This window comes from Carex rostrata, chromosome 20, assembly GCF_964058835.1.
Source record: "Carex rostrata chromosome 20, lpCarRost1.2, whole genome shotgun sequence".
Lineage (NCBI taxonomy): Eukaryota > Viridiplantae > Streptophyta > Magnoliopsida > Poales > Cyperaceae > Carex > Carex rostrata.
In genome coordinates, this window is record NC_135937.1 from 1,097,441 (window position 1) to 1,125,241 (window position 27,801).

At 33.8% G+C, this 27,801-nt stretch overlaps 1 protein-coding gene across 1 annotated transcript; it reads left to right on the forward strand.

Moving 5' to 3' along the window:
* Positions 1-16,425: 16,425 nt before the first annotated feature.
* LOC144572406 (homeobox-leucine zipper protein HOX32-like) lies at positions 16,426-22,761 on the forward strand. The gene is made up of 18 exons (XM_078321977.1): positions 16,426-16,793; positions 17,966-18,125; positions 18,349-18,458; positions 18,537-18,627; positions 18,732-18,827; positions 19,010-19,123; positions 19,218-19,301; positions 19,390-19,545; positions 19,630-19,704; positions 19,804-19,910; positions 20,012-20,204; positions 20,294-20,485; positions 20,567-20,647; positions 20,756-20,890; positions 21,118-21,464; positions 21,732-21,840; positions 21,965-22,114; positions 22,452-22,761. Exons 1-18 carry the CDS (start codon positions 16,585-16,587, stop codon positions 22,596-22,598), a joined length of 2,556 nt encoding a protein of 851 aa, XP_078178103.1. The 5' UTR covers positions 16,426-16,584; the 3' UTR covers positions 22,599-22,761.
* The last annotated feature ends 5,040 nt before the right edge of the window (positions 22,762-27,801 follow it).

Consider the following 27,801-nt stretch of genomic DNA (forward strand, 5'->3'; position numbering starts at 1 on the left):
TCCAGAATGGGCCCCTCCCTTTGCATTCCTTGGCTCACATCCTCTTCATTAATCAGGTCTAGAGGAGTCAGATGCCTATGAAGGTTGTCTTCATCAAGGGCCTTGAAGACGTTGTTTGAAAACCGCACCCTTTGCTAATTTCATAACAATGATCATACTCCATTGCCACTTCATAAAAACCTTATGGGCTGAGATTTATTTCTGTTCTTTGGGCCAAGCCTTTCCCTTTTGCTTGTTTGGGCTGACTGATGTTCTTAAAAGGGGCTTGTTTTGGAGGGATCTGTAGATTTAAGAGGCGGCCTATTTTCGGCTGAGGCTTAGTTAGCCTATTGAGATTCTTCTTGGGCTTGGTTTGAGATGGCCTTTGTGAGGCAAATTGGGCATTTTCCTAGGCCCCATCCTGTGCAGCAATCTCATTTCCTTTGGAGGCTCTTGAATTGGCTCTATTCACATTTTGTCCTCTGACAGGAAAAGGTACCCTCAGACTATGATCCCCATGCTGATCCTTCTCAGGGTCCCAGCTGTGTAGCCATTGATGTGTCTCCCTGAAAACTCTTGGTTCTTATTGGCCCTCTGCATTAGGGTTTTTCCTCTGCGTCACCATCGGTAGGTTGACCACTAGCTCCACCTGAGCCATAGAGAGTTGAGGACTGGCCATGTTGCCTGCAAGTATATGAGTGACATCTTCCGGTAGAGAATTTGGGTCCAAGTCTTTGCAAATTTCTCTAAGTACTCTCCTTGACACTGGGATCATCTCTTCCTCTTCCCCGACCCTTGGGTTCACCGACCTGACCGGCTTGGAATGCCTAGGTTAGTGCTTTGTATGCACTATTATGATATAGGAGCAGCCACCAACATTGAATTCTAATTCAATCAGAACTCTTTCTAGTCGATCAACAGCCACTTCCACCGTGTATAGAGAGAGGTTTGGTGTGTGGGAGTCTGTTTGAGGGACCATGGCAAGGTAAATGCCAAAGTTTGAGATTGGTTTGGCAATGATGCGCTCTTTGTGAAGGTGCGGTGGCACTCCATCTAGGGTCAGAAGGACCTTGTACTCCGGCAAGGCAAGACTCGCCCCATCCAATGGAGACCAGGTTTGGAAAAAGAACCCCGCATCCCACAGAGAAGGTGATGTAGAGTTGATGAAGGTCTCTACAGCCAGTGAAGGGGGAGGGTGATTATGAATCTACCTAGGGAGAGCATCCCAATGGTGATCTCATGAAGTTCCACCACCTTGGTCCTTGTTACAAAACCGGCTACGTCATCAAGCTTCAAGTTTAATCATTTGCCATGGGTATCAAAAACCACACTATTGCTAAGCCGAGAGATCTCTGTAGTGAATTCTATGTCCTTGTCGACATAAGAGGTGAGGCGCTTAGGTCTGTTGGTGGGCATAAACTGAGTTGCCATTGGGTTAGGCTTCTTCAGTAGATCATCAAATGGGTTTGGAGCACTAGGTTTAGGAGATTGCTGACGGGTTTTGTTTGCCTAGTAGGGGAGAGTCGCCGAGTTGAGAACCTTTGCAGTGCAACGGTTTCCCACATGGCCTTCACCCCAGCACTTGCCGCATCGCATCAGATTACGACAGGAAGGTGAGTGGTGACCCGTGCGACATCACCGGAAGCACCGACCCCTCCACTCGGTGAAATGAGAGGAAGGTGGAAACCTAAGGTGGGTGGGGCTGTGGAGTAGTAAGTGGATTGGGTTGGAGGTAGTGAAGAAGAAGAAGGAGAAGGGGTGGCCATTGGCTGTTTGTTTGTGAGAGGTAAAGTGTTTAAGGTTTTGGGGAGAGATAATGAAGAGATAGGAAGGGAAACAGTGTGTGAATATAAAGGCTTGTAGGGGAAATAGGTATGGACTCTAGGAGGCGCTGCCACTGAAGCTCCTCGGTTGGCTACCCTGCTTCTGGGTACTGTTCTCCATTCGCTTAGAGAATTGCCTTGCTCCATCTCTCCCTTCCCAAATTCAGCGTATATATAAGAAATATTATGGAGAACTTTTAAAATAGGTAGAAAATCACTGCGTTTGAATAGTTCGGAATTTTTAGATCAAGTAATTTTCTATCTATCTTAAAAAATAGTAAAATAATTCTAAAAAATATAAATTCGATATGTCAACACAAATTCATATGGAGATCATGCTGAATAGTTCAGATTGACCGTTAGGTTTTTAAAAATAAAAGTATTGATCGTACCAATTTGTGCTATGCAGAGTACCGTAGACTCACTCATATTTAATAGTTAAATTTGAGAGTTGGATGACATAATATTTTTTTCCCCTTTATCCAGAAAAAAAAAAATTTAAGCTAATTAACTGATTGAAAGTTGAGAAATGCGACTCTGCACTAAATGTGTGAAGCTGAAGATGGGAAAATTTTCTATTTGGAAATATTGTTTTCAATTATTATAAAAATTGACTTTTAAAATTTACTGTTATTATTCAGTTTTTATAGTAAAATATAATCTATCTAGATGTATGTTAAAAGATTATCCATATTTTAAGTTTGTAATGATATTTGCACTAGAAGACTAACGGTATAGAACTCTAGTTATTTGTTAGGTGATTTTTTTTATCCATATTGGCAAAATGGAGTAACATACTGTAATCAAAATACCAAAATCGAATTAAATAAAGCCCAAAAATAAAGCCTAAAATTAAGCAACTAGTGGTATATGTCTTTCTTTGATACAAACCAAAAAGGTTATTAAATTAATTAAACCATAGAAAAAGAATCACTTTGTCAGGTCTGAGGTCTCAAAACTCTAACCTAATCATAGGTCCAGCATCCACTAATTCATGGTGGTGATAAGATTAACATATGGGAGGCCCCACTAATTGGAACTAGTGGCAATAAGTGGGCGTATTTTTTTTTTAAAAAGTAAAATTTTGTTGGGGTGATATGTCGGTCTGTATTTTAGTACTAAAATAGTAACTCAGATAACATCTTTTAATAAAACCTGTGCCTCTGGAATCTAGACACGGTTGCGGTGTTTGTTTTTTGGAATATGGTCGGAGTAACAGAGAAGTTACAAGTTAGAATCAAGATAACTGAACTTGAAGTTTATTTTAAAACGGGTAAAATTCTATACGAAATCTATTTAGATTTATGTAGCAATATTAATAGAAAATAGGTTGCTTTAAGTTTGTGCTGTGCCTGTGAGAATCTAAATGGTATTATGCAAACCTTTCAAACCGCTTTTGTTTACAATGAAGTTAATATTTTTCAGTTGGGACATTCATGAATTACTTTTTAAAAAATGAATTGGATCAAATTAAACTACCTAGTATGGTTTAATCTTGCTTTACGCACATGGTCTGCAACTGTTGTATACGAATAGAAACAAAAAAATTGAATTCAAGCATTAATCGTTTGGAACGACCACTGTTCACAGCTACGTGACAAGCAAACACAACCTTTATTTTCTACAGTAGATGATTAATCCTCTGCAGTGCTGATGAAAACATTAGAGGCATCCACATGCCATGTTTGCGGAATCCTGATACAGTCAGGGGACATGGTAGAATCAGATGAGTCCGTGTCCCCCAAGCATTGGGTAGGCAGAATTTTTATGGATAGGTAAAAAATTATTATTATTTTTTATTTAATTTTTATTTCTTAATAAAAATTTAAAATTGTCAATGCACTCTTTCTTAAAAATGATTTTATTTCTAAACAGTTTGATAAAAAAGCGGGTTAAAAATTAATTTTTTACTATAATTTGTGATTAAGATAATTTTTGTAATGTTTAAAAATAAATGGATTCACTGTATGTTAAAATTGTCAAATAACAATACACAATAGTCTGAAGCTCTGAAATTGAATGTTAAAGCCCAAATAATTTCTTGATGTTCATTGTTCTCTGTGAACCAATAATTATTTCTATTTATATACGACTAGTACACTTAGTCTATTTAGAAAGAAGTATCCAATTATCTTTCTTCTCCAAAGAGCTCTCATTCACTTTCTTTCTAAATCAACAAAACTCAGTTTTGTTAAATTCAAAATTGACACAAAAAAGATCGAATCAAGACACAACTAAAAGAGAATCGTAGTAGGGGTAGGCAATGACATAATTTTATACGAATGTATAGGTAATTTTCAAAATCCAGGGGTAGACAGGTCTATACTAGCTCCGCCACTGCCCCCAGGTACCTGAGGTACAATTAAAAAGAATGGACGGTCTAGATTAATTCCAGCTGGATCAAACTCAATTCGAAGCCGGTTAGAACTGTACGGTGTTTGCTTTGATATTCATGTCACATGAAAAGAGATTTATGGCTTGCACCTCAGGTACCTGGGGTGATACGGATTTGAATCAGATAGGGGCTTTATTAGGTCTGATTTAATCGGTTTTAAATCGAACCAAGAGAATTTACATTTAACTGTTGAGTTTTTATGATTATATAAATCAGTTTGGCTTCTTTTTAAAACCTGCATAATTGTTTGGTTTAGTTCAGTTTAAATAAATCTAAAACCGATTAAACCGAACTGACCTAATTTTAAACTTGTTCTGTCCGAACCAAACATTTAAAAACTGTTCAAAAAATACAACATAATGTATATTATTAGGTTTGGTTTAAAACTGGTAAGACCGAATGGAGCAAATTTTTTAAATCCACCTTAAAAAACTCAAAATTAACAAAAAAAAATATTTATTTTTATAATTAATCTTCTTATTTCAGTTCAAACCGAAAAACTGACATTTAATTTGGTCCATAACTTTATTTTGGTCAGTTCAGTTTTATTTTTAAAAGCCGAATAAAATTTTAATCTGCCTATTTTATTTCGTTTTAATCAAACTGATGAACACTCTGGAATGAGATTCATATTGCTTATTTTAATCCAGGATGATTTTTAAGGAAAAAATGTGTGTCCGATGGGTACGGGACGCACTTTTGAGTTCAATGCATGGGCTCCTTTGTCGTCCAATGCACTTCATAATTTGTGTGTAAAATAAAGAAACTTCGTTCTTTATATTCTTTTCTTTATTTCTTCTAAAAAACAAAAAGAATAATAGACCCGCGAGAATTTAAGATGGAATTCTCGTTTGTGTTTTTGAGAAATTAATGTGTCTATTTCCTCAAAAATCAAGATCTTTTGATGACACAGGAATAGCGCTAACTCAGAAATAGCTGCTATTCTTAGCGAGCTATTCTCACTATTTCACATTTGGGTGAAAAAAAATGTTATTCTCAACACAACGAATAGCTCGGATTAGCTGCTATTCTACTATTTCTGTGAAATGTTGGGTTAGTGGCTATTCCGAATTTGGAGTTGGCAAGCTATTTCGAGCTATTCTTTATTTCATCCAAACACACCCTAGGTCTTTAATCCAGCTTCCGTAAGAAACATGTATACATCCCATCAAAAAAATTTCTCAACTTTTAACGTATCGAATTTAAATATATTTGTCATTTTCTTTAAACGCGAGAGCTTTTGAACTTGAGTAAATTGAATGGATTGTTCGACCGTAGATCTTTCTCCATAATCTACTTTGTTCATAGCATCTATCTTGCTTAACCCCCATTCACATTCATTTATAATTATTAATGTGAATAATGTAAAGGCTAAGATAAGCCCGTGAAATATTGTAGAATATTGTTTTATATTTTCTTTCAATTTCGAAAAAAAATTTATTTCCAAAATAGATCCTATAAAATACAGAAAAAGATGCACTTCATAATTTGTAATAGATATAAAAAAAGATGAATAATTCCAAAGATTATTACAACATATTCACTTTAAATTGATGCACTTCATAATTTGTATGCACTGCTTCAATATCCGTACATATTCACTTTAAATTTGCGCGTATGAATACAACACCGGACACACTATTTTTCCGGAATTTAACGACTCCGGTTATTTAAAGGAGGTCCTCTAATGATTTTTGTTTTCTGTGCATTATTTTTATAACTGGTTAAATTTTGAAAGAGTGCTTAATAATGAATTTCATTCTTTATGAGACCAAAGTTGCCACTAAAAATAAAAATCTTCCTTTGATTAGTTAAAGAAAAAAACACAATATTAACTAAGGATAACCATGTTAATTAAAAGGGAATGATCAGGATCACCTGAGTGTTCTTCCTGTGAAAACTTTGAAACTGTAAATCGTATTTTCTCAAATTTGAAATTAGATAATTTGTTAAGATGAGGCAGTAGCACCGTTGCTTAGTAGAAAATATTTTAGAATTTCATATGATTACCCAAAGCTCAAAAATTCGAACTCCACTCACGATTTCGCAGCTAAAAAAAAGCTTTTCCAAAAAAAGAAATTAGGTAACTAGTTTTAATAATTTATATTTACTTGTGTGACCCTTCAAGACCTGTGGGCTTTAGAAGCTTATATTTCATTGAAAGATAAGTCAGGTATTGAATTAGTAAAAAAGGTGCAATGTTATGGGTGATTTGGTTGGAAAGAAACAGATTATGGTTTAAAAATGTAAAGTTAATTTAAGTATATATTGTTTAACTTTTAGCCGCAAAAATAATATCTCTTCCTTTCTTTTGGTGTAAGAGTAGAGATGACACTGTATTCTTTAAACTTGCTCTCATTTCTTTTTAGGGCTGAAGACCTATCAAAATTTTAATGCTATACTTTTGATTTCAAGTTTATTTTGTGTGAACTGGACGTCCGTTGTTATGTTTTGAGTAAAATTGGGTAGTTACTGAGTATTCTTTATAGTAAAGATTAGAGGTCAAGTAATTAAAATTGAATTTATTATCCACAAGAGATATCACCATCCAAATTTGCCAAATACTTCTTTAGATGTAATAAGCAGTGGCAAAACCTTGAACAATATTTAATATCTGTTAAGATGTACATGAAATGATAGATCCATATTCCCTGTGTCAAACATGTACATGAAATGACTTAAAATATTAACGATACAAAATTAATAGTCTTTAATGTATTAAAAAATAAAACTAAAGTTTGATGCAATTTGATTAATTATTTAACTTTTAAATATCAAATAAGGTATCTATAAATTTACTTTTAAAAATTTGTAATTTTATGTATATTTAGATAGATCATTGTTAAGATGGTCAGCGGTAAACCCTCTTTCTTTTCAAAAACATTTGTATATTTAGCAGTGTTTTTTCTTTTTCCAATTCTCAAAAACTTTGCATCAACTTTAAAGGTGCGGTTCGATTCCACACCCCAGCAGTACAGTGCAATATTATATATATGGAATCAAATTTACTGCTTTTCTCTCACAGAAAAGTAAGAGCGTGTTTTTCTTATTATCTCAACCATTCAAATGAGTTCAATAGTTCACATAATTTGTTTGCTCTATTACGATCTAAATAGAAAGAGAAAATAAAAATAAAAATCTGAACTCTTGAAAAAATTTGAACATTTGAAATGAAAAAAAAAAAAAAGGTTTCAGCAGATTCGGGTCAATAATTAACAGTGCCAGAGGCAAGTTGAACAATTGTGGGGTCAATTAATCCCACTAGCTATCCCAAATCTAATTAATAACGTTATATTAATAGGTTTTGACGTTTAGTAATAAATTTTGCTAAATATATAAAGCTAATTAGACTCTGACATTTCAATATTTCATGCATTGCGTGGCATACCACTCAAAATATAAATGCTCATGACAACCTGACATATACAAAACCGGACAAATCTTTACTTTATACATACTTTACAAAAAAAAAACAATTAAAATAAGGAAGCATTAGTCACCATGTGAGGTGTAATTAGAAGTTAATGCCAAGAAAGAGAAAATTACAAATACAGATTTTTTGTTCAAATGAATTAAAAACCCACATATATAATAAACTGGTATATAAAGAGAAGGACATATTCAAATAATCAGTCGTTTCCTACATTTACTGTTCACTTTTCAGTCCTTACAAAAATACTAGTCAAATATATATAATTGTTAGAACAGAATCTTAATTACCAGATCAATCACTAATAAATTTATAATGTTTCGTTGGCTGAGAACAGAGAACAGAGAACAGAAAACAGTTCTCTATGTTGTCGTCTCCTATATATATCCAGCCTAGTTATCATCCATGTCATGGGATGTGCAGCAGAATATGCATATAGGTACCTTGGTCTCTTGCCCCGTGCCAAACGTCTGATATATATTATGATTCCCTTTTCTTTCATGCAGAGAATATACTCAACTCTCTCCAAATCCAAACTCTACGCTCCAAAAGCATCACTTGTCTTTATCCTTTACCTTTCCTTTTCCTGCTAATTACAACTCAAAAGGAATCCATTTCACGAGCATTTATACATCAGGATGGACTCAGTTCAACATTTCTGACTTTTTTTTTTAGAAGACAATCCAATTAGTTCAAATTAATCTTTATTAATACAATTATACAACCAACTGTATTATCGATACTGTTTCTCGATTAGAGTGCTTATCCTCAACAATGCAAGTGTACAATTTTCACAGTGTGCACGCATGTACCAACTGTCCGATTTATAAAAAAAACAAAAAAAGAAGCATGGTGGCTGATAAGAAAGCTCAAGTCACAACACAAGAACAATGGTCGGATTCATGCTGTAACCAGCTAGTCTACTGTCGCTGATCGGATTGACGCATATTGGAATCACAACACCAACCAACGTATATATATGTTTGCAATCACGGACGGATCTTGTACAAGTCATTTCTTCTTCTTTCTTCATCGAAGTCTTTATTTTCAAACAAGTTCAGATAGGTTAGAAATAAAACCTAATCAGAACTAGCAATACAAGGATTTCCCACGAGGTCACCCATTTTAGTACTACTCTTGTCCAATTCATGAAGATTTCATTTTCATAAAGAACGGAGTTGTTTTTTGACCGCTGGCTCGTCAAACCTATCACGAACTCTCTCTTTTTTCTTGGCTCGAGACAAGCTGTATAGAAACTACACAGGTGAAGTTATTGCTAAATCATTTCTATGATTTTGAATTTAATTAATTAAATTATATTGTCTTAAATGTTTCTATATAATTCAGTTTTTTTTAACGAAATACTAAATGTATACTTAATTAGTATCATTTACTTTTCAACTATCACATATTATATATTTTACTTTTCAACCTCTCAATCTAAATATTTTAGTTCCGTTCTTGTTTGCAACTTTGCGAAAAACTTATTTGTACAAAACACATGCACTTTATTAATACGGACTTTGATACAAGAACCAATAACAATGAACACAATCATATTATACAAAACTAGTGATAATTAATTGCGAAGCGAAATAAAAGTTTTGTATTTATTCTCATGGTAGTTTCGATTCCAGGATCTTATTATTTTGGTAAATTGCTTCTATACTCGTAAGAAATTTGATATGAAGGGTTTTGAAAATAAAATAAATTTTAATAGGTACATGAAAAATTCATCCTGGCTATCTTTTATTCTTTTAACAGGCAAAGCGGGACAACAAACGCCACAGCGAGGCACTCCTATTTTTTTTTTAAACTGGTAATTATTAATTTTTTCAAGAATAATATTATAGTTATTGATTGACAAAACTAGAAATTCAATCGCTTTCGAACTTTTTTTATTAGGAAGTTGAACTTAATTATATTATAGCATTCTCATTTAATTAACTCGGATTCAATCAATGTAATAAGAAGAGCTCTTGATCAATGATTAAAAAAAAAAAGGATCTAGATTGTATATTTCATCGGTGTAGTTTTTTTTACCTGTATATCCACTGATATAGATTCGGACCAACGGTCGAAATTTGACAATTTTAAACACAGCCTCTCTAGTATGCGGGGTTTTGTTAGAGCTCTAGAGGCACATGACACCTTTTTTTATTTAATAATTCAGTGTAGAATTATATTTTTAGAAATCACTGTTTTTTTATTTAATAATTCAGTGTAGAATTATATTTTTAGAAATTTGATATGCACGGTTTGAAAGATGGGAGTCTTTTTTTAAGTAAAAATTGAAGGTTAAATCATACAAAAAAAATTATTCGGATTTGAAATGCTCCTAACTCTCTGATAAAAAAAAAAATACAAAAATAGCTCGATGTAAAAGTTTGTGTCTCTGACCCCATAGTCCACACACGAATAGATCTAAGACACTCATAAGTTTATTAAGTCTTTTGGTGAATTAAACTTTATAATTTATTGAATTGGATTTAAACTACAAATTCAAATTATTAAAAATAATGTGGTGGTGTGATTACATACAAAATGAATAAGTTTTGAATTAATTCAATTATAGTCAATTGAAGTGATTGAAATAACAAGGCTTATAAGTTAATTCTAATGTATTATTGTTTACCGTTTGACTTTATATTGAATTAATTTACAAATTTACAAATTTTGCATACAAAATTCTTTATTCATGAGATGAATTAATTTTAACGGTTTAAATTTGTCGTTTAAAAACAGTTCTATATATTGAAATGGGTCCTTCTTCCAAGCAACTGTAATCTCACTAAGAAATTTAGTAAGTTTAATAACACCCCCGTCTTTTTTTTTTTAGTAACACCCCAGTCAGTTATGTAAAACATCCAACAGACTAATAAAAACACCCCTCATGTTGAAAGACAATTTAAATTCGAATTTAGCGTTGTTTTTGTTCATATAAGAAAAAAAATAGTTCCCAAAACTGCGACTGATATATGGGACGGATTTTGTTCAAAAGACTTCGGGCATAATCTTATTTGAAATTCTATCATATTCGTTTGATTGTGTTGAGATTCAGGATGAACAGATTAAAACCACACAAATCAAAATTACTCATAAATTAAACCGTTCCTACGAAGCTGAACACAAATCAATCAGTTTAAGCTCGACTTCCAATAGAAGTACAAGAAATTCAACTATAATATGTTTGGTTGGATTGAGAACAAGTTACTCGGTGTGTAATTGTGTTAAAATATATAGCAAGAATAGAGAACTAAACTTATTTAATTGTTTTATTAGAACAAGCTACTCTTACAAAATATTAGAACAAGCTATTCTAATAAGAGCATCTCCAGCGGCTTGCAAATACGCTTGCAAATCCGACGTGTCATTTCAAAAACGCAATGGCAGTGATGTAGAGGCAATTGCAGAAACAAAAGCTTTCAGGATTTGCAAGCTTGCAAATCGCTTGCAAAGCGCTGAAAATGGACCGTTCGCTCGCACTCAACGGAAAATATCTCGCTGCTCTTCCCCTACCCGTCTCCATTTCAGCCTCCGCCAAGCTTCCGTTGTCTCTCATTTTCACCGCCGTTCTTCCCCACTTCAGCCTCCGCCAAGCTTCCGCTGCTCTGATGACAAGAACCAAGCAAATCCCTCCTCTCGCGCAGTCGCTCAAGCTGAAAATTTTTGTCCTCTTTCCGTTCCTCTCAGTTTCCTCCCCCCTTTCTCTCACAGGCGCACGACAAAGCTCGCTTTTCCTCTCCCCCTTTCCGTTCCCATTCCTCCGCAGATCTGAGCCCGTCGCCACTGCCTCCGCTCTTCGCCTCCCCGTTACCTCCCTCCCGTGTCCCGCTCTTTCCTTCTAGTCTTTTATGGAATCTCGCGAATGGACAGAAAAACACTATCTCTGGAGAAGGAAGCATCGTTGTTGCTATATTCGATCATGTGCCAAATTAGGATTTTTCTGAGAACGATGCCCCTCAAAAGTAAGAATTTTCATTTTTTTTTTCACTTCAGGTTACTAATTTAGGCTTAAAAACGAGTTCAGATTTCTCTTCATTTTGGAGGAAATAACAATGCATCTACCAATTTAAGTATTCGTAATTTCATAATTCATTAATATAGAAGGGATAATAATTTGTTCAAATAACCTAGTTAATAGTTGATCAAAATGATTTGTGATATAAGATAAAAGTTCACTTACACATGACAATGTATACAAAGATACTAATTTAGTTAGCAAGGCGTTGTCACTTACACTGTGGTAGTAATTAGTTTGGGTACATATACTCTAGTGAAATAAGTAGAATTTGCATTCAAGAGTCACCTTTGTTGTCAATGATGCAGTGCTACATTGGTATGTTTAACTTGTTAATCTTGTAATGGATTTCAATATTGACATGCATTTTCTGGTACTGGTACTTGTACTTCAGATTGCAATATAAGCATGTGAATTTTGATGTGAAGCTCAATTTTTTTTACCTTAATACTGTATGTCAGCCTAATTGTGGTACTAACAGTTGCAGGGCCAGTTTTAGGTACTTCTTTTCTGATTTGTTTATCTCTGTGTTGGGTGATGATTTGATGTGAAGTTAGGTGAATTGAGTCTAATTGATGACAATCATTCAATCAAGGGTTAACTGATGGTCATTTTTTGCATGAGTGTTGAGTTAATTGATGCTCAGTTTATATGTGTGAGGGTTGAAATCATGAGTTTAAGCCATTGAATTCAAAAGGACTTTATGGTAATATCACATTATTTTTTTTTGGGGGGATAATTTTTCATATGTACTGTATAATTTAGATAGTAATATGATGATTCTGTGATAATATTTGATTCCAGCAATGTATGCATGCTATTTGTTTGGAAATTTGGTGGAGCGATTATGGAATTTTGCATGGCAGGCTACTATCGCCATCCTTCATCCCAGTCTTCTTCCAGTTGTTGTTGTTGGTTTTTTCACAAAGCTTCAAATTGGAGAGAAATGGGCAATTTGGAACATACTAGTAACATAATACCAGGTTGTCAGAGGAGGGGCGCTGAAACTTTTCCAAATAGCCCCTCATCCTTTCACTTTTCACAAATAGAAAGGGCGGTAGCTAGAAACATTTGAATTTCCATTTGGTAGTTTGCTAATTTTATGTGGAATGATTTTATCTGTTTCCTAAGTAGTTTTTTTTATTTTTAAATTTACTTTTTCAATGTAATTTTTGGATGCTTTAGTTTTAATACAAATATCTACGGGGTCTGACAAGATTCTGCCAAGATTCATCAAAAAAAAAAAAAAAAGAGCGGGAGGGAGAGAGAGACAGAGAGAGATTCTGTCATGGTTCATCAAAAAAAAAAATAGAGAGCGGGAGGGCGAGGGAGAGATGGTACCAGCGGTACTGACAGAAAAATATTTCAAGAAAATAATGTGGTGAGTAGAGACCAGGAAAAAACTTTTTGTCCTGAAACTCACGGAGAAAAAAAAGAGGTCAACAAAATAGATCGCTGATGTGGCGGTCAAAATGAAATTAAACTAATTTCATGAGTGTAGAGCATTTGAAATTAAGATAAATTGAAATTGCAAAGAATCTTATGACAGGCTGTTTGCAATTGCAAAGCCTTTCACCAATGGAGATGCTCTAAGACAAATGTCAATTTCAATATTCTTGCTATTCTAAAATTGCAAACAAACACATTCATATTTGGTTAGCGCATACGTAGCGTAGGTATCTCTTAGTTAAGATTGTAAAAACAATAAAAATTAAAACACAATATGCACAATTAATAGTATAATTTCTAACATCTCAAAACAAGAGAGAACTAATCTTTAGTCTAGTGATGAAAATATTAAAATTTAAATAATTATAAATTTAAATTTAAAAGAAATAATTATTTTAAAATATTAAATAATTAAATGGATTGAACTGCAATCTTTATTCAATAAAAACATCTCAAAACAAGATAAAAACAGACAGAAATATTCTTTATAGGCTGATGTTAAGCATCAACAGCATATCCCAACAATGTGAAACATATTAAGCAGACAAGTCTTTGAAACACGCACCAAGGCATCGAAACCTGGCAAAATTTTCTTATCCTGGAATATTTTTTATGAATAATTTAGTACAAGTGTTCGCTAATAAAACAGATGTCTTTGTTGTAGAGGAATGACAAATCGGTCCATTAAATATTAACTAAAGACTAGTGGTGGGTTAATAAAAATAAGATAATTATAAAAACATATTTATATTAAATGAAGACAATGACAGTGATTATTTTTATATAGAGAAATTAGAATTTTATAACTTTTAAATGGGTACATCAGACGACCCCAAATTATGTTTGATACATGGACAAGGGTGTTATGCAGTTTTATAAGATGGAAAAGGGCATTTAAAATTAAATATTTTTTTCACGATACTCCGTCTAAAACAGAACACACAAAAAAGAAAAAAGAAAAAAGAAAAAACTAAATTCACTTCCAAAACTAAGAACTGAACTATAACAAAACAGAGGAAAATATAAGCCAAAAATGGGGATGTCTCATAAAAGGGCACCGATCTATTTATTGAACTACATCATCATGCCAAACTAAATGGGATATCCAAGCTTCCCGGTGAAGAAAGCTTTCCAGCTACCGACAAAATTACATGAACACTTTCCCCATTTTTTTTTTTTTTTTTTTTGAGATGAACACTTTCCCATTTTATAAAATACAAACAGGTACAAAGAATAGAAACCCCTAAAACCAAGAAGACGGCTTATTCCCCTAGCTATATATTAAAATACTACAGTTTCATAGAAATTCCTTTTTTTATTTAACTTTGATATTTCTTTACAATTTTTTTACAAAATATCATTTCCTTATTGGCATTGTTTTAAGATTTGATTTCATTCATGCATGCATAAAGTCATTCTTAGCATACCACATGTGCAGTGTGCAATCAAATATGTAGATTTAAATGGTGATTTAAAATAAACTATTGTTGGATCCAAATAGTTTGAGAATATATTTAAAGAATTTACCATATTAGTTCCTTGGAACTTCACTGGGAACAATATCTTAAAATTTCATTTTTTTTTAAGTCACTAATAATGAGCAATGAATTTCATAAAATAAAATTCATAATTGAATTCTACATTAGAATCATGAATTTTGTTATAAAAAATCCTAAAAACTCAAAGAGATGAATTTATAGAAATTTTTGAAGTTATCTAGATAATTCTGGGTGTAGATAATGGAGTGCTGCTAATATAAATTCTAATAAACTCTAGGTATCCACATATGTATGCGCATGTAGTATTATGCATCCACAATTCTACATATATCTAACTGCATGACATTTTAAGCATGATGGTATACCGCATATGCCTATACAATTATATTTAAATAAAATAATTATATGAATCTCCCCACTCCCATCCCTCCATCATTAGAGGTGTTTTTTTTTTTTTTTTTTTAATGTCGTTCACATTTCTCACGACCTATGAGGAATTTTGCGAATCTAAAACCACAAATGTATTATACGCAATTTTATCTTTCAAATGAGATCCATAATGACATACTTTCAGGCTCATCGTCACACAAGTATTTATACCTCATCGTGCAAGTATTTATACTTATACTTGTAAGTATTTATCCCCAATCGTGGATCCCGCATCTCCACATCCCATCTCTTAAACATATTTTAACTTCCATAAACTAACTTAACTAACTAGTTTAATTAAATTTATTCAAAACACTGTGGTATTTCAAGTTTAATTAAATTCATAGGTATAAATACTTGGAAGATAATAAATTAATACTTGCATGTCTAACTTGATACGACTATATGGGAGGACCACTCAAACTACATGGGGAGAAAAATCATACACGTTTTTATATGTGGGTTTTTCTTTTTTCAATGTCGTCCACATTTCTCACGATCTATGAGAAATTTTGCGAATCTAAAACCACAAACGTATTCTACGCAATTTTATCTTTCAAACGAGATCCATGATGACATACTTTCAGGCTCATCGTCACATAAGTATTTATACCTCATCATGCAAGTATTTATACCTATACTTGTAAGTATTTATCCCCAATCGTCACTGCGTCAACCTTTCTCTAACAAAAATAGTTGACCACATAGGTATAAATACTTCAGTGCATATGTATAAATACTTGTAATACTTGATATTAAATCTTTTAAATGTCAGTAGTGTCATATGTGGAAAATACTAGGTATAAATACTTAGATGACGAGATATAAATACTTGTGTGACGACGAGTTCGAAAGTATGTCATTATAAATCTCATTTGAAAGATGAAATTGCGTAGAAGACGTTCGTGGTTTAGATTCGCAAAATTTCTCATAGATTATGAAAAATGTGGACGCAAATGAACAAATAAAATTGAAGAATAATGAACGATTGATAGTGGAGAGACAATTAGAGCCCATTTAAATAAACATTGCTTATGAGAGTTACAACAAAACAATTCGAAAGAAATTTATGACTGCACGCAGTCGCATTTGAACCATATAATGTTGAAAGAAATTTATTATAGAAATTTGAAAACTAAAATTCTGAAAAATACGAGACAAATATGCAAGCGAGCTGAACGAAAGGAAAAGAGAAGGGATTTAAGAAATAATTATTAAGAAATTCAGTGGTTAAAAAGTAGTTTGATTTAACTTTTTATAATTTATTTTTTGTAAATTTTCCCATTTCTTTACCATGTGCAATAAAAACCCTCAAAAGGATAGATTTCCTCGAAACAAGGCAATAAAAAGACCCAAAAGACTAAATTACATAATTGCCCTTGTCACCCCAGCTCTCTCTCTCTCTCTCTTCCCAGCTATTAATAAAACCAATCGCTACTCTCAAATCCCCCCTTTCAATCCGTAGAGCAAGACGAAAACACAAAACAGTGATATGAACTCCGTCGAAGAGACAGAAAACACCGCTCCAAATTTCTAATCTTTTGGGAGTCGTTCAGGAAATGGCGACGAAAGAGAAATCGTCGTACCAGCAACAACTGGAGGCCGGGAAGTATGTCCGGTACACTCCAGAGCAGGTGGAAGCACTGGAGAGGGTTTACACCGAGTGTCCTAAGCCGAGCTCTCTTAGGAGGCAGCAGCTTATACGAGAGTGCCCTATACTATCCAATATCGAACCAAAACAGATCAAAGTTTGGTTCCAGAACCGGAGGTGAGATTAAAAATATATTTTTTTTAAGTATTTTTTTTCCTTTTTTTTTTGGCTTATTTCGTACGTACTGCGTAAAAGATTTTTTTTTTTTTGGCGTATTATGTCTCTGGAGCCAAGTTTTATGAGGTTTTGCATGCTTCCTGTGTTCTGTTGTACATTTTTTTTTGTTATTTTGACTCTTATTTTGGGCATTTTGCGTCTGTGTTGTGGTTTCGGGGAAATATTGTTTACTAATTTTGAGAATTTTTTTTGGTACTATACATAAAAGATCCACACATATTTGTTAGCTTATTTTAATAACTGAAGTCGGAAGCTTTCTTAACACTTCGTAGCCCGAAAATTAAATAAATTTCTCTAATTCAAATGGTGAATTTTCCATTGTTATTTTTTTGTCCCACTTTTATTTTTCTAAGACATCTATAGCTCAGTGATGGTTCCAGGCTTTGAACTCAAAAATGGAAGAAAAGTTCAATCGTGTGTTATTTCAATAACCTCTTCTCTAAAAAAGAGCAGTCTGATGTAGTTTTCTTCTCAGTAATCAGTTACCCCTAACCTTTTCAGCTTGTTTACTTTTATTTTTTTTAATTGGATATTCTCCGTACGTGCCAAATCTCTATAATAGAAAATTGGCAGGGAAAGAAGCCTCCATTCTCTTTCGAACATCTTTAGTTCCATCACCATTATTAGTGCTTTTACTACTATTTAAAGCTACAACCACTAGTTGATTAAAATAACACCAGCATGCTTTCCCAGCTTCTTTTGTTAGTTTCCGGTTTCCAGCAATATATTAATAATGCTGCTTTGTATTCATGATTCTATAGGTATTTGTATAGTTACTGTACAAAGTATTACCAGTTTTGTCTCTGGGTAATACCAATTTGTACTAATGTTACCTCTATGAACAAGCCTGTAATATTCCATTGCATGATATAAGCTCCCATGAACAATTTCCATACATACCAATTTGTGGGCGCCGCCACCACAATACATCCCTCACCTCTTGTTGTTTATCATACTAAAAGTATTTTATTTTGACAAGTACCCCCCTTTGGTCTTTTGACAATGACCCCCCTTTAAATTCTATTAATCCTTTTCCCACAAGTATTAGATATAATAAAATTGTGCCTTTTCATTTATTTACTAATTGAACACCCCTTCTCTGTCTATTCCAGGTGCCGTGAAAAACAGAGGAAGGAAGCTTCGCGTCTCCAGACAGTGAACCGCAAACTGACTGCCATGAACAAGTTGCTCATGGAGGAGAATGATCGGCTACAGAAGCAAGTTTCTCGTCTCGTGTACGAGAATGGTTGCATGCGCAACCGGATTCACACTGTAATGCTCATTCTAATTTTTTAACTCTACTGTTTTACATTAATGTTGAGGTTATTCCTTTTCGGATTACATTGACACCATCTTCCATATTTGCAAGTGGCATCTGGATTATAACAACAAATAAGGCCTATGTTTTTGTATTAGTTAATCAGAGACAATTAATTTCCTCAAAAAATAAAATAATACTAATGCTTTATTTTTTTATTTTTTTTTCTGCTTTCAGACTTCTGTGGCTACGACAGACACAAGTTGTGAGTCGGTGGTGACAAGCAGTCAGCACCAACGTAACCCGCCAAGTCAGCTTCCTCAGAGGGATGCTAACAACCCAGCTGGGTATGTTGCTTTTTCATTTTTTTTTCTTTGATTTGTTGTCAATAATATTATGTAAAATGACGACTTCATTTCATGTAGTCTACTCGCAATTGCTGAGGAGACCCTGGCTGAGTTCCTGTCCAAGGCGACTGGAACCGCCGTCGAATGGGTTCAAATGGTGGGGATGAAGGTATGTAAATTTGCTTTTTCCTTAGAAATTTTTTCTTTTTAGTCTCTTGACTCTCTTCAATTTAAGTTCAGTTAAGTAACTCAGTTTCCATTTTCTTGGTATAGCCTGGTCCGGATTCCATAGGAATCATTGCTGTTTCCCACAATTGTAGTGGTGTTGCGGCCCGAGCTTGCGGCCTTGTGGGCCTTGAACCCACTAAGGTTTGTAACTTACCTCCTTTTACTTTTTGTTGGACATATTTTATTTGTTCTGATTATTTTAATTGTATAAAATTTATCTTATTTTTTGTGCTATACCAAAGTATAAAACAATCAAATGTCTCTTAGTACTTTCTTGTTTGTTTGGCATGGCAATATCGATTTAAATAATGTTTCTGGTGTAGGTTGCTGAAATTCTGAAAGATCGTATGTCATGGTACCGCGACTGTCGGTCGGTTGATGTGCTTAGCATAATCCCAACTGGCAATGGTGGTACGATTGAGCTGATGTATATGCAGGTTTAAATTTTCTAGATCCTGATTGGTTTTTCTTTTCAAATATGAACTTCAAACAGTATTTATTTTATTAATGCATAATGTTGCTATATTTCAGACATATGCTCCTACCACTCTAGCATCAGCACGTGACTTTTGGACTCTTCGGTACACAACTGGCCTGGAGGATGGGAGTCTAGTGGTAAATTGTAGCCTTTGACTCTACAATATTGAAATCAATTTTATATTCATGTTATTTGATTTTACTAAAAGTTTGGTTGCTTACTCAGATTTGTGAGAGGTCACTGACACCTTCCACCGGTGGGCCCACTGGTCCACCTGCCCAGAATTTCCTGAGAGCTGAAATGCTTCCGAGTGGGTACTTGATTCGCCCTTGCGAAGGAGGTGGATCAATGATTCATATAGTTGATCACATTGACTTGGATGTGAGTAAATAAAAGAAATGTTGATTAATCACAATGTGGTGTCATGTCACTTCTATTAAATTCTGCATAAATTTTTGTTTGTAGGCTTGGAGTGTGCCGGAGGTTCTAAGGCCACTGTACGAGTCACCCAAAATTCTGGCACAGAAAATGACTATTGCCGTAAGTGTGGTGTTAACCCATTGTATGCATTGTTTAATGTTTTTGTCTGACCCATTTTGCTATTTCTAATAGTTATAACTTCTCTCTATTTCAATTTAGGCCTTGCGTCATATTCGGCAGATCGCACTTGAATCAAGCGGTGAAATTCCATACGGAGGAGGTCGTCAACCGGCTGTTCTAAGAACCTTCAGCCAGAGGCTGAGCAGGTCCTTGCTCTTGCCTTCTTATTTTTTACATACAAATCTTTTCTCTGATATTAATTTGAGCTGATGATTGACTGCCTTCACTTTTTTCTAATTGAGAACAGAGGTTTTAACGATGCTGTTAACGGATTTGCTGATGATGGGTGGTCCGTAATGAACAGTGACGGGGTTGAAGATGTGGTGATAGCGATCAATTGCTCTCCTAACAAGCTTATTGGATCTGTTTTCCCATCTTCAAACCCGTTTTTTCCCACTAGCGGTGGAATCCTTTGTGCCAAGGCTTCAATGCTTCTTCAGGTTTCATGATGTTAATCTTGATCAGAAGAGAGTAAAATCACCTTTATCTCTTCTTCATTTGTTTGACACTTGACATTTTATGGATGTAGAATGTACCGCCTGGTTTGTTGGTGAGGTTTTTAAGGGAACATCGGTCAGAGTGGGCCGACTGTGGAGTCGATGCTTATTCAGCTGCTTCTTTGCGAGCAGGTTCATATGCGGTTCCTGGGCTGAGGCCCAACACTGGCTTTCTGGGCAGCCAAGTTATACTACCCCTGGCTCATACTCTAGAGCATGAAGAGGTATTTCTGTTTTACTTGATACATTTCATTTTTCTTATTTAGTATATATGTATTTTGCTGATTTAGTTTCTTATATTTTAGTTTTTGGAGGTCATGAGGCTTGAGGGGCATGGTTTCGGCCATGATGATGTGGTGCTACCAAGAGACCTCTATATGCTTCAGGTTCTATAAATATAATTTAAGAACGTTTTCACGACATTGTTATATTGGAATTTCCATTTTTTTCTTCCTTGCCAAATACATCATGCATTTTTGTTTTGAATTTCGCAGCTCTGTAGTGGGTTGGATGAGAGTTCACTTGGTGCCTGTGCTCAGCTTGTCTTTGCTCCAATCGATGAATCCTTTTCTGATGATGCATCTCTTCTCCCTTCTGGGTTTCGTGTTATTCCCCTTGATTCTAAGACGGTAAAATTTCTTGGTTTTTGATTCTGTGTTTTCTCTTACATTGTTTAAAATCCGGGAATTATATTTATTTTCAAGAATTGGGGTTTGATTACTCCAATACACTACAATTTTATTATTTTATTTTATTTTTGACGTGGAAGCGAATTGAAAGTTACTAATTTTCAACTTAAAGAGTATTTGGGTGTGTATTTTTGCTTGAGCTTAACCTATTCCTTTTACTCTCTCAGGACAACAGTGGCAGCAACCGAACTCTTGATCTGGCATCCTCACTAGAGGTCAGATCTGGATCCGGTGGCAGGGCCACACAGGCAGTATCTGATAGCTCTGATCCGAATTCATACAGCAGCACGAGGTCAGTCTTGACAATTGCATTTCAATTTGCATATGAGAACAACCTCCGCGACAGTGTAGCGGCAATGGCCCGGCAATATGTCAGAAGTGTGGTGGCCTCGGTACAGCGGGTGGCCATGGCAATATCCCCTTCCCGAATTGGTTCTCAGATTGAACCCAAGCAGTTTCCTGGTGCCTCTCCCGAGGCTCATACTCTTGCTCAATGGATTTATAGGAGTTACAGGTACAATTTAATGGCACACTTGGCTTTCTCTGTGATTGTTTTATTGAAAGGAATTGTTTGTTGCACCTATGTTATTTTGTGGTCATATTGTCTTACATGGTGAATATATTTCTTTAGAGAGATCTTTTGTGCTGTGGAAATAGAAGCAACTTTTCTTTACATTTGCAAACAACGTCCAATATTTCTACATGTTTTGCTTACCAATTCTACTAGGCCTGTTTGTATGTTAATTGCAGTGATATTGATCAGCTGAAATACTTTTTTCAGGTTTCATACTGGGGCAGAGCTCTTTGGTAGTATTGACTCTCAGGGAAGTGATGCCGTGCTGAAACAACTCTGGCACCATTCTGACGCCATTATCTGCTGCTCTTTGAAGGCAAGTGAACATATTTAATACATCCTAAATTCTAAGCAAGCTTTAACCTTTTTAGAGTAAGAGTTAACAGTTTTAAAGCCAAGCAAATTTTGGATGTTGTTTGAAATATAAATATATTCTTCAGGCTGTGCCGGTGTTCACCTTTGCAAACCAAGCCGGACTTGACATGCTTGAGACAACTCTGATTGCTCTGCAAGATATTTCACTTGAGAAGATTCTGGATGAAGATGGGAGGAAGGCATTATGTACCGAGTTCCCCAAAATTATGCAACAGGTAAAATGAATAGTTTAGATTGTCTTTTTTTTTTCTAATATATTACTTTATTATCCATAATTATTTTACTCAGTTCTTGTTAAATTTGCATCATTTGTGCATAAGTTGTTAACTTGAAGCATTTCTCCAAAAATTACGAGTGAAATTATATTCAGCCATCATTTATTAACTTCTTGAATGAAACACGACCTTCCAATTCAAAGTAGAGAAGAAACAAGACAGTCTGTTATATTCAGGCATCTTTGTAGGGTGGTAAATAACTTTTCCATTTTTTGCAAATATTTTTTCTATGACTGGTTCTAGTCCCTGAACCATCTTCTACTGTTCTGTTGGCCAGGGTTATGCATCTCTGCCAGGTGGCGTGTGTATGTCAAGTATGGGGAGGCCAGTGTCGTATGATCTTGCGGTGGCATGGAAGGTTCTGACTGATGATGATTCTGCACATTGCCTCGCCTTCATGTTTCAGAACTGGTCTTTTGTTTGAACTAAGTTATTTAGGCTATGTTATCTTTTGTGTTTATTGCAAACTGCTTTTGTTTAGAGTTTTATTTTGTGTTGAATGTTAGAGAACTCTCCTGTGAAGCTGTAGTTGTAACTCAATGGAACCTCTATATTTATCTATGCAATGTGGTTTCTATTTGTGATGCGTCCTTTATTCCAGACGGTTTTAACCTGGTCAATTTATCATTGTTATTTTTTTCTGAGATGTATTAACATGTGTTTTAGAGTAAATCAGATACAACCGAACTTAAGAGATGAAACTTTCTACTTTATCAGATTATCTAACAATTAACTAATACACACGCAGACCATGCATTTTGGGGCAATACCGCTGATTCTCTTTCAGTTGTTTGTGTAATAAAACTTAGGACTCAACGAAGATACAATTAGAAATGAACGGTATAAATTTAATCAAAGCCGGACCAAAAAATAATTCGGTACCTATTACTCTATAATAGGAGGTCCGTTTCGAGATTTGTATCAGGTTAGTGAACGGTCCAGATTTAAAAATTCTACCTAAGGTAACATGTGGAATTTTTTTAAAAGGCCATGATTAGAAAGAGACAATTAGGAAACCAACTTGATTGTGCTTTTTTTTTTCTTTTCTTACAGAAACTACAAGTATTGAATAGGCTATTCAGTACCTTTCATTTATATATGAAAAGCATCTAATAGCTATAAGGTACCACCCAATTTTACTCTTATACATAACATAAACTATGAAAAAATTACGAAACTAGGAGGTAAGGTACCGAATAGACTATTTGATATCTCTTTAAAGTAAATGGGAGGTACCAAATAGCTTATTTGGTACTTATGATTTTTTTATAAAAAAAAAAATCAATAGAGTTGTTCTTACATTTGGATGAAACAAGATATAGAGCAAGTATGGAGCTAATTTAGCCTCTATTGGATTTTTTTTTTTTAAATATGGAGCTAATTTCAAATTTGAAAATAATAGCTAATTCAATTTTTAATTGAGTTAGTAAAATAATGAGCTAACTCATATAAGACAAATAAATAATAATAAATTAGTGCTATTCTATTTCATTCAAACATTGAATAGTTTGAAAAAATAGTGCATTCTCATAATAGTATTATTCTCACTCCTGATTTATTTTTAAAGAAAATTCTAACACGAGGGGATACGGACCACAAATTTTGGCAGCTTGCCAAACAAAAATTTTGCTTTAAACATAGAAAGAACCCCGCCTGTCATATCGATATGGTTCCATCTGCGAAGCATTCATCATTTGAGATTTTGAGCCATTTCAACTCCATTTGACTTTCACTGTCTGAGCATACCACCTCTTTTCCCATCACTTGTCGCTTTTTACTATGCTAGTCCCTTCTCCCTTGTACCAATTTTGCTCAAATTTCCCTTTCCTGTTTAGAAATTATATTTTATGAGATGGTTAGCAATCTCGTTGACGGGTGTAGTGTTTTGCAAAAACCCCTACGGGCTCAACTCGGACCGGTCCGTCCGTGTTCGTGCCCGGACCGGACCGTGCCCATACCACGGATATGCACGGGTACATGGGCACGGGTATTAAACGGGTCGGATTCGGTTTTTTGGAAAAAAATCCGTGAGAACCCGGACCCCCATACCTGTGCCCGTGAACCCATACTCGTGAGCCCGTGCCCGTGAACCCGTGTATTTGTGCCTGTGCCCGCAACCGTATACCTGTGTACGGCAACCTGTGTACCCGTGCCCGTTTACCCATACCAGTTTTTTTTTTTTTTCAAATTTCAAATCTCCTTCCCCCAAATTTCATTTCCTCCGAATTTCAATTTTAATATTATGTCAATTATTAGTTGACTAATTAAAATATCAATTTCTACCAATTCCAAAATATACGAAAAAAATTATATGGAATAAGTTAAAGACTTATAAATTAAAATTGAAATTGTGACATGTATAAATTTTAATTATTTGTGACATGTATAAATTGAAATTGAATTTATAGATGTAATAAGTATTTATGAAAATATTTAGTTCAAAAACTATTGAGTTCAAAAACAAATATAATTACTTATATTTCAAATGGAGAGTGAACAAATAAATCTGAATTTTTATACGTTATAAAAATAGGTTATAACCTATTTTTAACAAATATAATTAATTATATTTGTTAAACAAATATAATTATCATGTCAAATGAATTTTAATAGGTATGAATTTGGATTTATAATTTATTGGTTTTCAAAGAAAAAAAAACCGGGCACGGATCGGACCGGACAGCCCGGCCCCCCTACCCGGACCGCCCTACCCCCGAACTCGTGACGGGCACGGGTATTAAACGGGAAGGGCGTGATTTTTGAAAAAATAACAGTGCGCCCGTGCCCGTGCCCAGGTTTTGCCCGGACCGTTTGCAAAACACTAGACAGGTGTTGATATTCACACAATAAAAAATATTATTAACACGACAAGATTTAAATATTTTCATAAATAGACAACTTTATCCTCCATTTGTTTCTCAATTTAAGCTATAATTTGTTTCTTTTTTTTAATTAACAAGTTTCTTAAATATAAACTTCTAAATTTGTTATCCTTCATTTGTGTTATTTTCTAATTGTATACTGTATGGTGAAAAGAAGAAATACCTAACCAAATTTTGAAATAATATGTCCGACTTATCACTTAGATTTTTTTTTTTTAGATGTAAATTACTTTCTACTTTTAATTATTTTACTCAATTAATTGGAAATTATTTTGACAGTATATTTTGTTAATGGTAAATTTTATAATTTAACTAAATACTCGGATAATTTTATCTTTAAATTTGATTATCACAATTAATAAAATCTATAATTTATTATTTATTAATTTAATTATAAGTTTTCTTTTCGTTGATTGGTAAATTGATTTTTCATCTCGTTAATTATGATTTTTAATTTTTGTTCTCCGTTTTTTAGGAAAGAAATGCAGGGAGATATTTTGATTTTGAAAATAAAGTGAATTATAATTATTAAAATAAAGAAAGTGTTGATTACATAATCAAATAAAACAAGCTATAACAACAATAAAGTGAGAATAAAGTTTGTCTATATACTTGAAAATTTTGAAATTATTGTGTTAATAAAAAAATAGTTGTGTTAAAATCATCACCCTCGTTGACAGGCTACATATATTTTTAATTTAATACGTAATGTGCTGAGTTTTTACTAAAATGTGTTGTTCAGGAATGCTAACTCTTTCTTTATTAATATCGGCGGTTTGATTTTTCTTCTCTTCTCTTGATCTCTTCTTCTCATCTTTGGTAATGGAAGAGTGGGTGGAACGATTGTACATATAGTTACTTTATATATATTCGAATGAATATTCGGTTAGGAAATAAATGTCTGTTTTTGTGATGATGTTGTTATGGTTTATTTGTTATGGTTTATTTTTTGTTGTTTTTGTCCTCCTCCTCTTCTTCTTCTTTTCTGTTCTGAGGTGACTGTCATAGACTGGTTGATTTAGTCCCCAATCCGGTTTGATTCAGTGCATGCTCAATTGATGGGTGATTGTCCTGGTCCGGTCGATTCAATTTCCGGTCTGGTTTGGATTCAGTGCCTTCTCGACTGTGATCTGCCTACAAAGGACATTATTAATAGGCTCCTATCACTATAATCAAGTAAGGATGATCAATTTGTGTCCACATGATGCACATACTCTTGTGCGTTTTTTTTTTAAGCTGTGTATTTTTTACAAACACTAGTTGTCTAATCTTATGTAACAACTATTTTGTAATTTTTTCTACGAATGAAATTGTCTACGGATTTTCAGTCAATTTTTTTTTTTAAACTTAGATTCATACTGCTGTCATTTTTCTTGTTAATTTTTGCTGTCTGCAGAGAGAAAAGAAACTGTTGTGCCGCAAGCAAAAGTTGGATTGTCTGACCTTCCCTTATTTTAAAATTTTCTTAATTTTTTACATTAAATAATTGTTGGCACAGTAAGGAAAAAAAGATTCACATGCCACTGAACACTGATACATACCTGTAACGAAAAGATATCGATGTGATGTGTGATTTGACATTTTGCTAGATAGAGGGAGGGGCAGATTGTTCATAGAATTCTCCCATTTTGTTCTAACAATAAATTTTAAATAAAACTATTTATTGTGTTAAAGGACCCAAAATTAATGTAAACTGATTCGATTGATATTGCCATTTGTCGTAAGTGTTGTTCTGTACTGTCTCCTGTTACTATCAGCATGAAATGTTAGTCTTTTTGCATAGAACATCCAATGTTTATGGTAATTTCTATTTCGCGTTGTTTTAAATTTTAATTTTTCACCTCGCTATTGTAGGCTATTTTTAATGTAATTTTAAAGGTAAAACATTCATTTTGCGTCCTGCAAAATGCTTGTTTCATTTATTATAACAAATAGTCTCTTTCATAACTATTAATTAAACTTATACAAAATTATTCAACTTCAAAACAATGCCATTTCATTTGGTTAAAACTTTGTTTCACTCTAACTAGATATAAAATAATTTTCTCTTTCATCAGCCTTTCATCTAGTAGCTAATGCAATGCTCTCTGTGTAGGAGGTTGCATCTTCGAAATCCAAATGAAATCCTTTATGGATATTAAAAACAGTTTGATGACTTGACCTCCAACTTTACTAAAATATTTATATATAGAGAGAGAGGTTGGCTAATATCAAAACGTTTGTTCCGGAGCTGTGGTGTAACCAATTGGTTTTTGGATATTTAAAGTTTAAAATATCGATCTAAACTGTTAGATGTGATCTTTGTATTAAAATGTGCTTAAAAACCAAATTGTACATTTTTTGAAATTTTTTTACTATTTATTAAACCAGTTTTAAAAACATTGATTTTTATAAACAGTAAAATTTTTATAGATCATTGAAAACAATGGTTTTAAAACAAGCTTAATAAATAGTAAAAAAATAAAATCCGATCTCCAAACACATTTTATTATAAATTGAATGTTGAACGGTTTGTACTTTGAAAATGTAAAGACCAAAATATTTATTCCATGGTCTAAAATCAAACGTTTTGATATTGACCAACCTCTCTTTATATATATATTTCTCTTTATATACATTTTATCCAAATGACATTTTTCAAAAGAGATGAGATGTTAAATGAGAATATAGCTGTAGCTAGTTGTGGGGGTACTGGTACGACTATGAATCCCCGCATTTACTGTTTCTTGCGACATAAAGGATAGC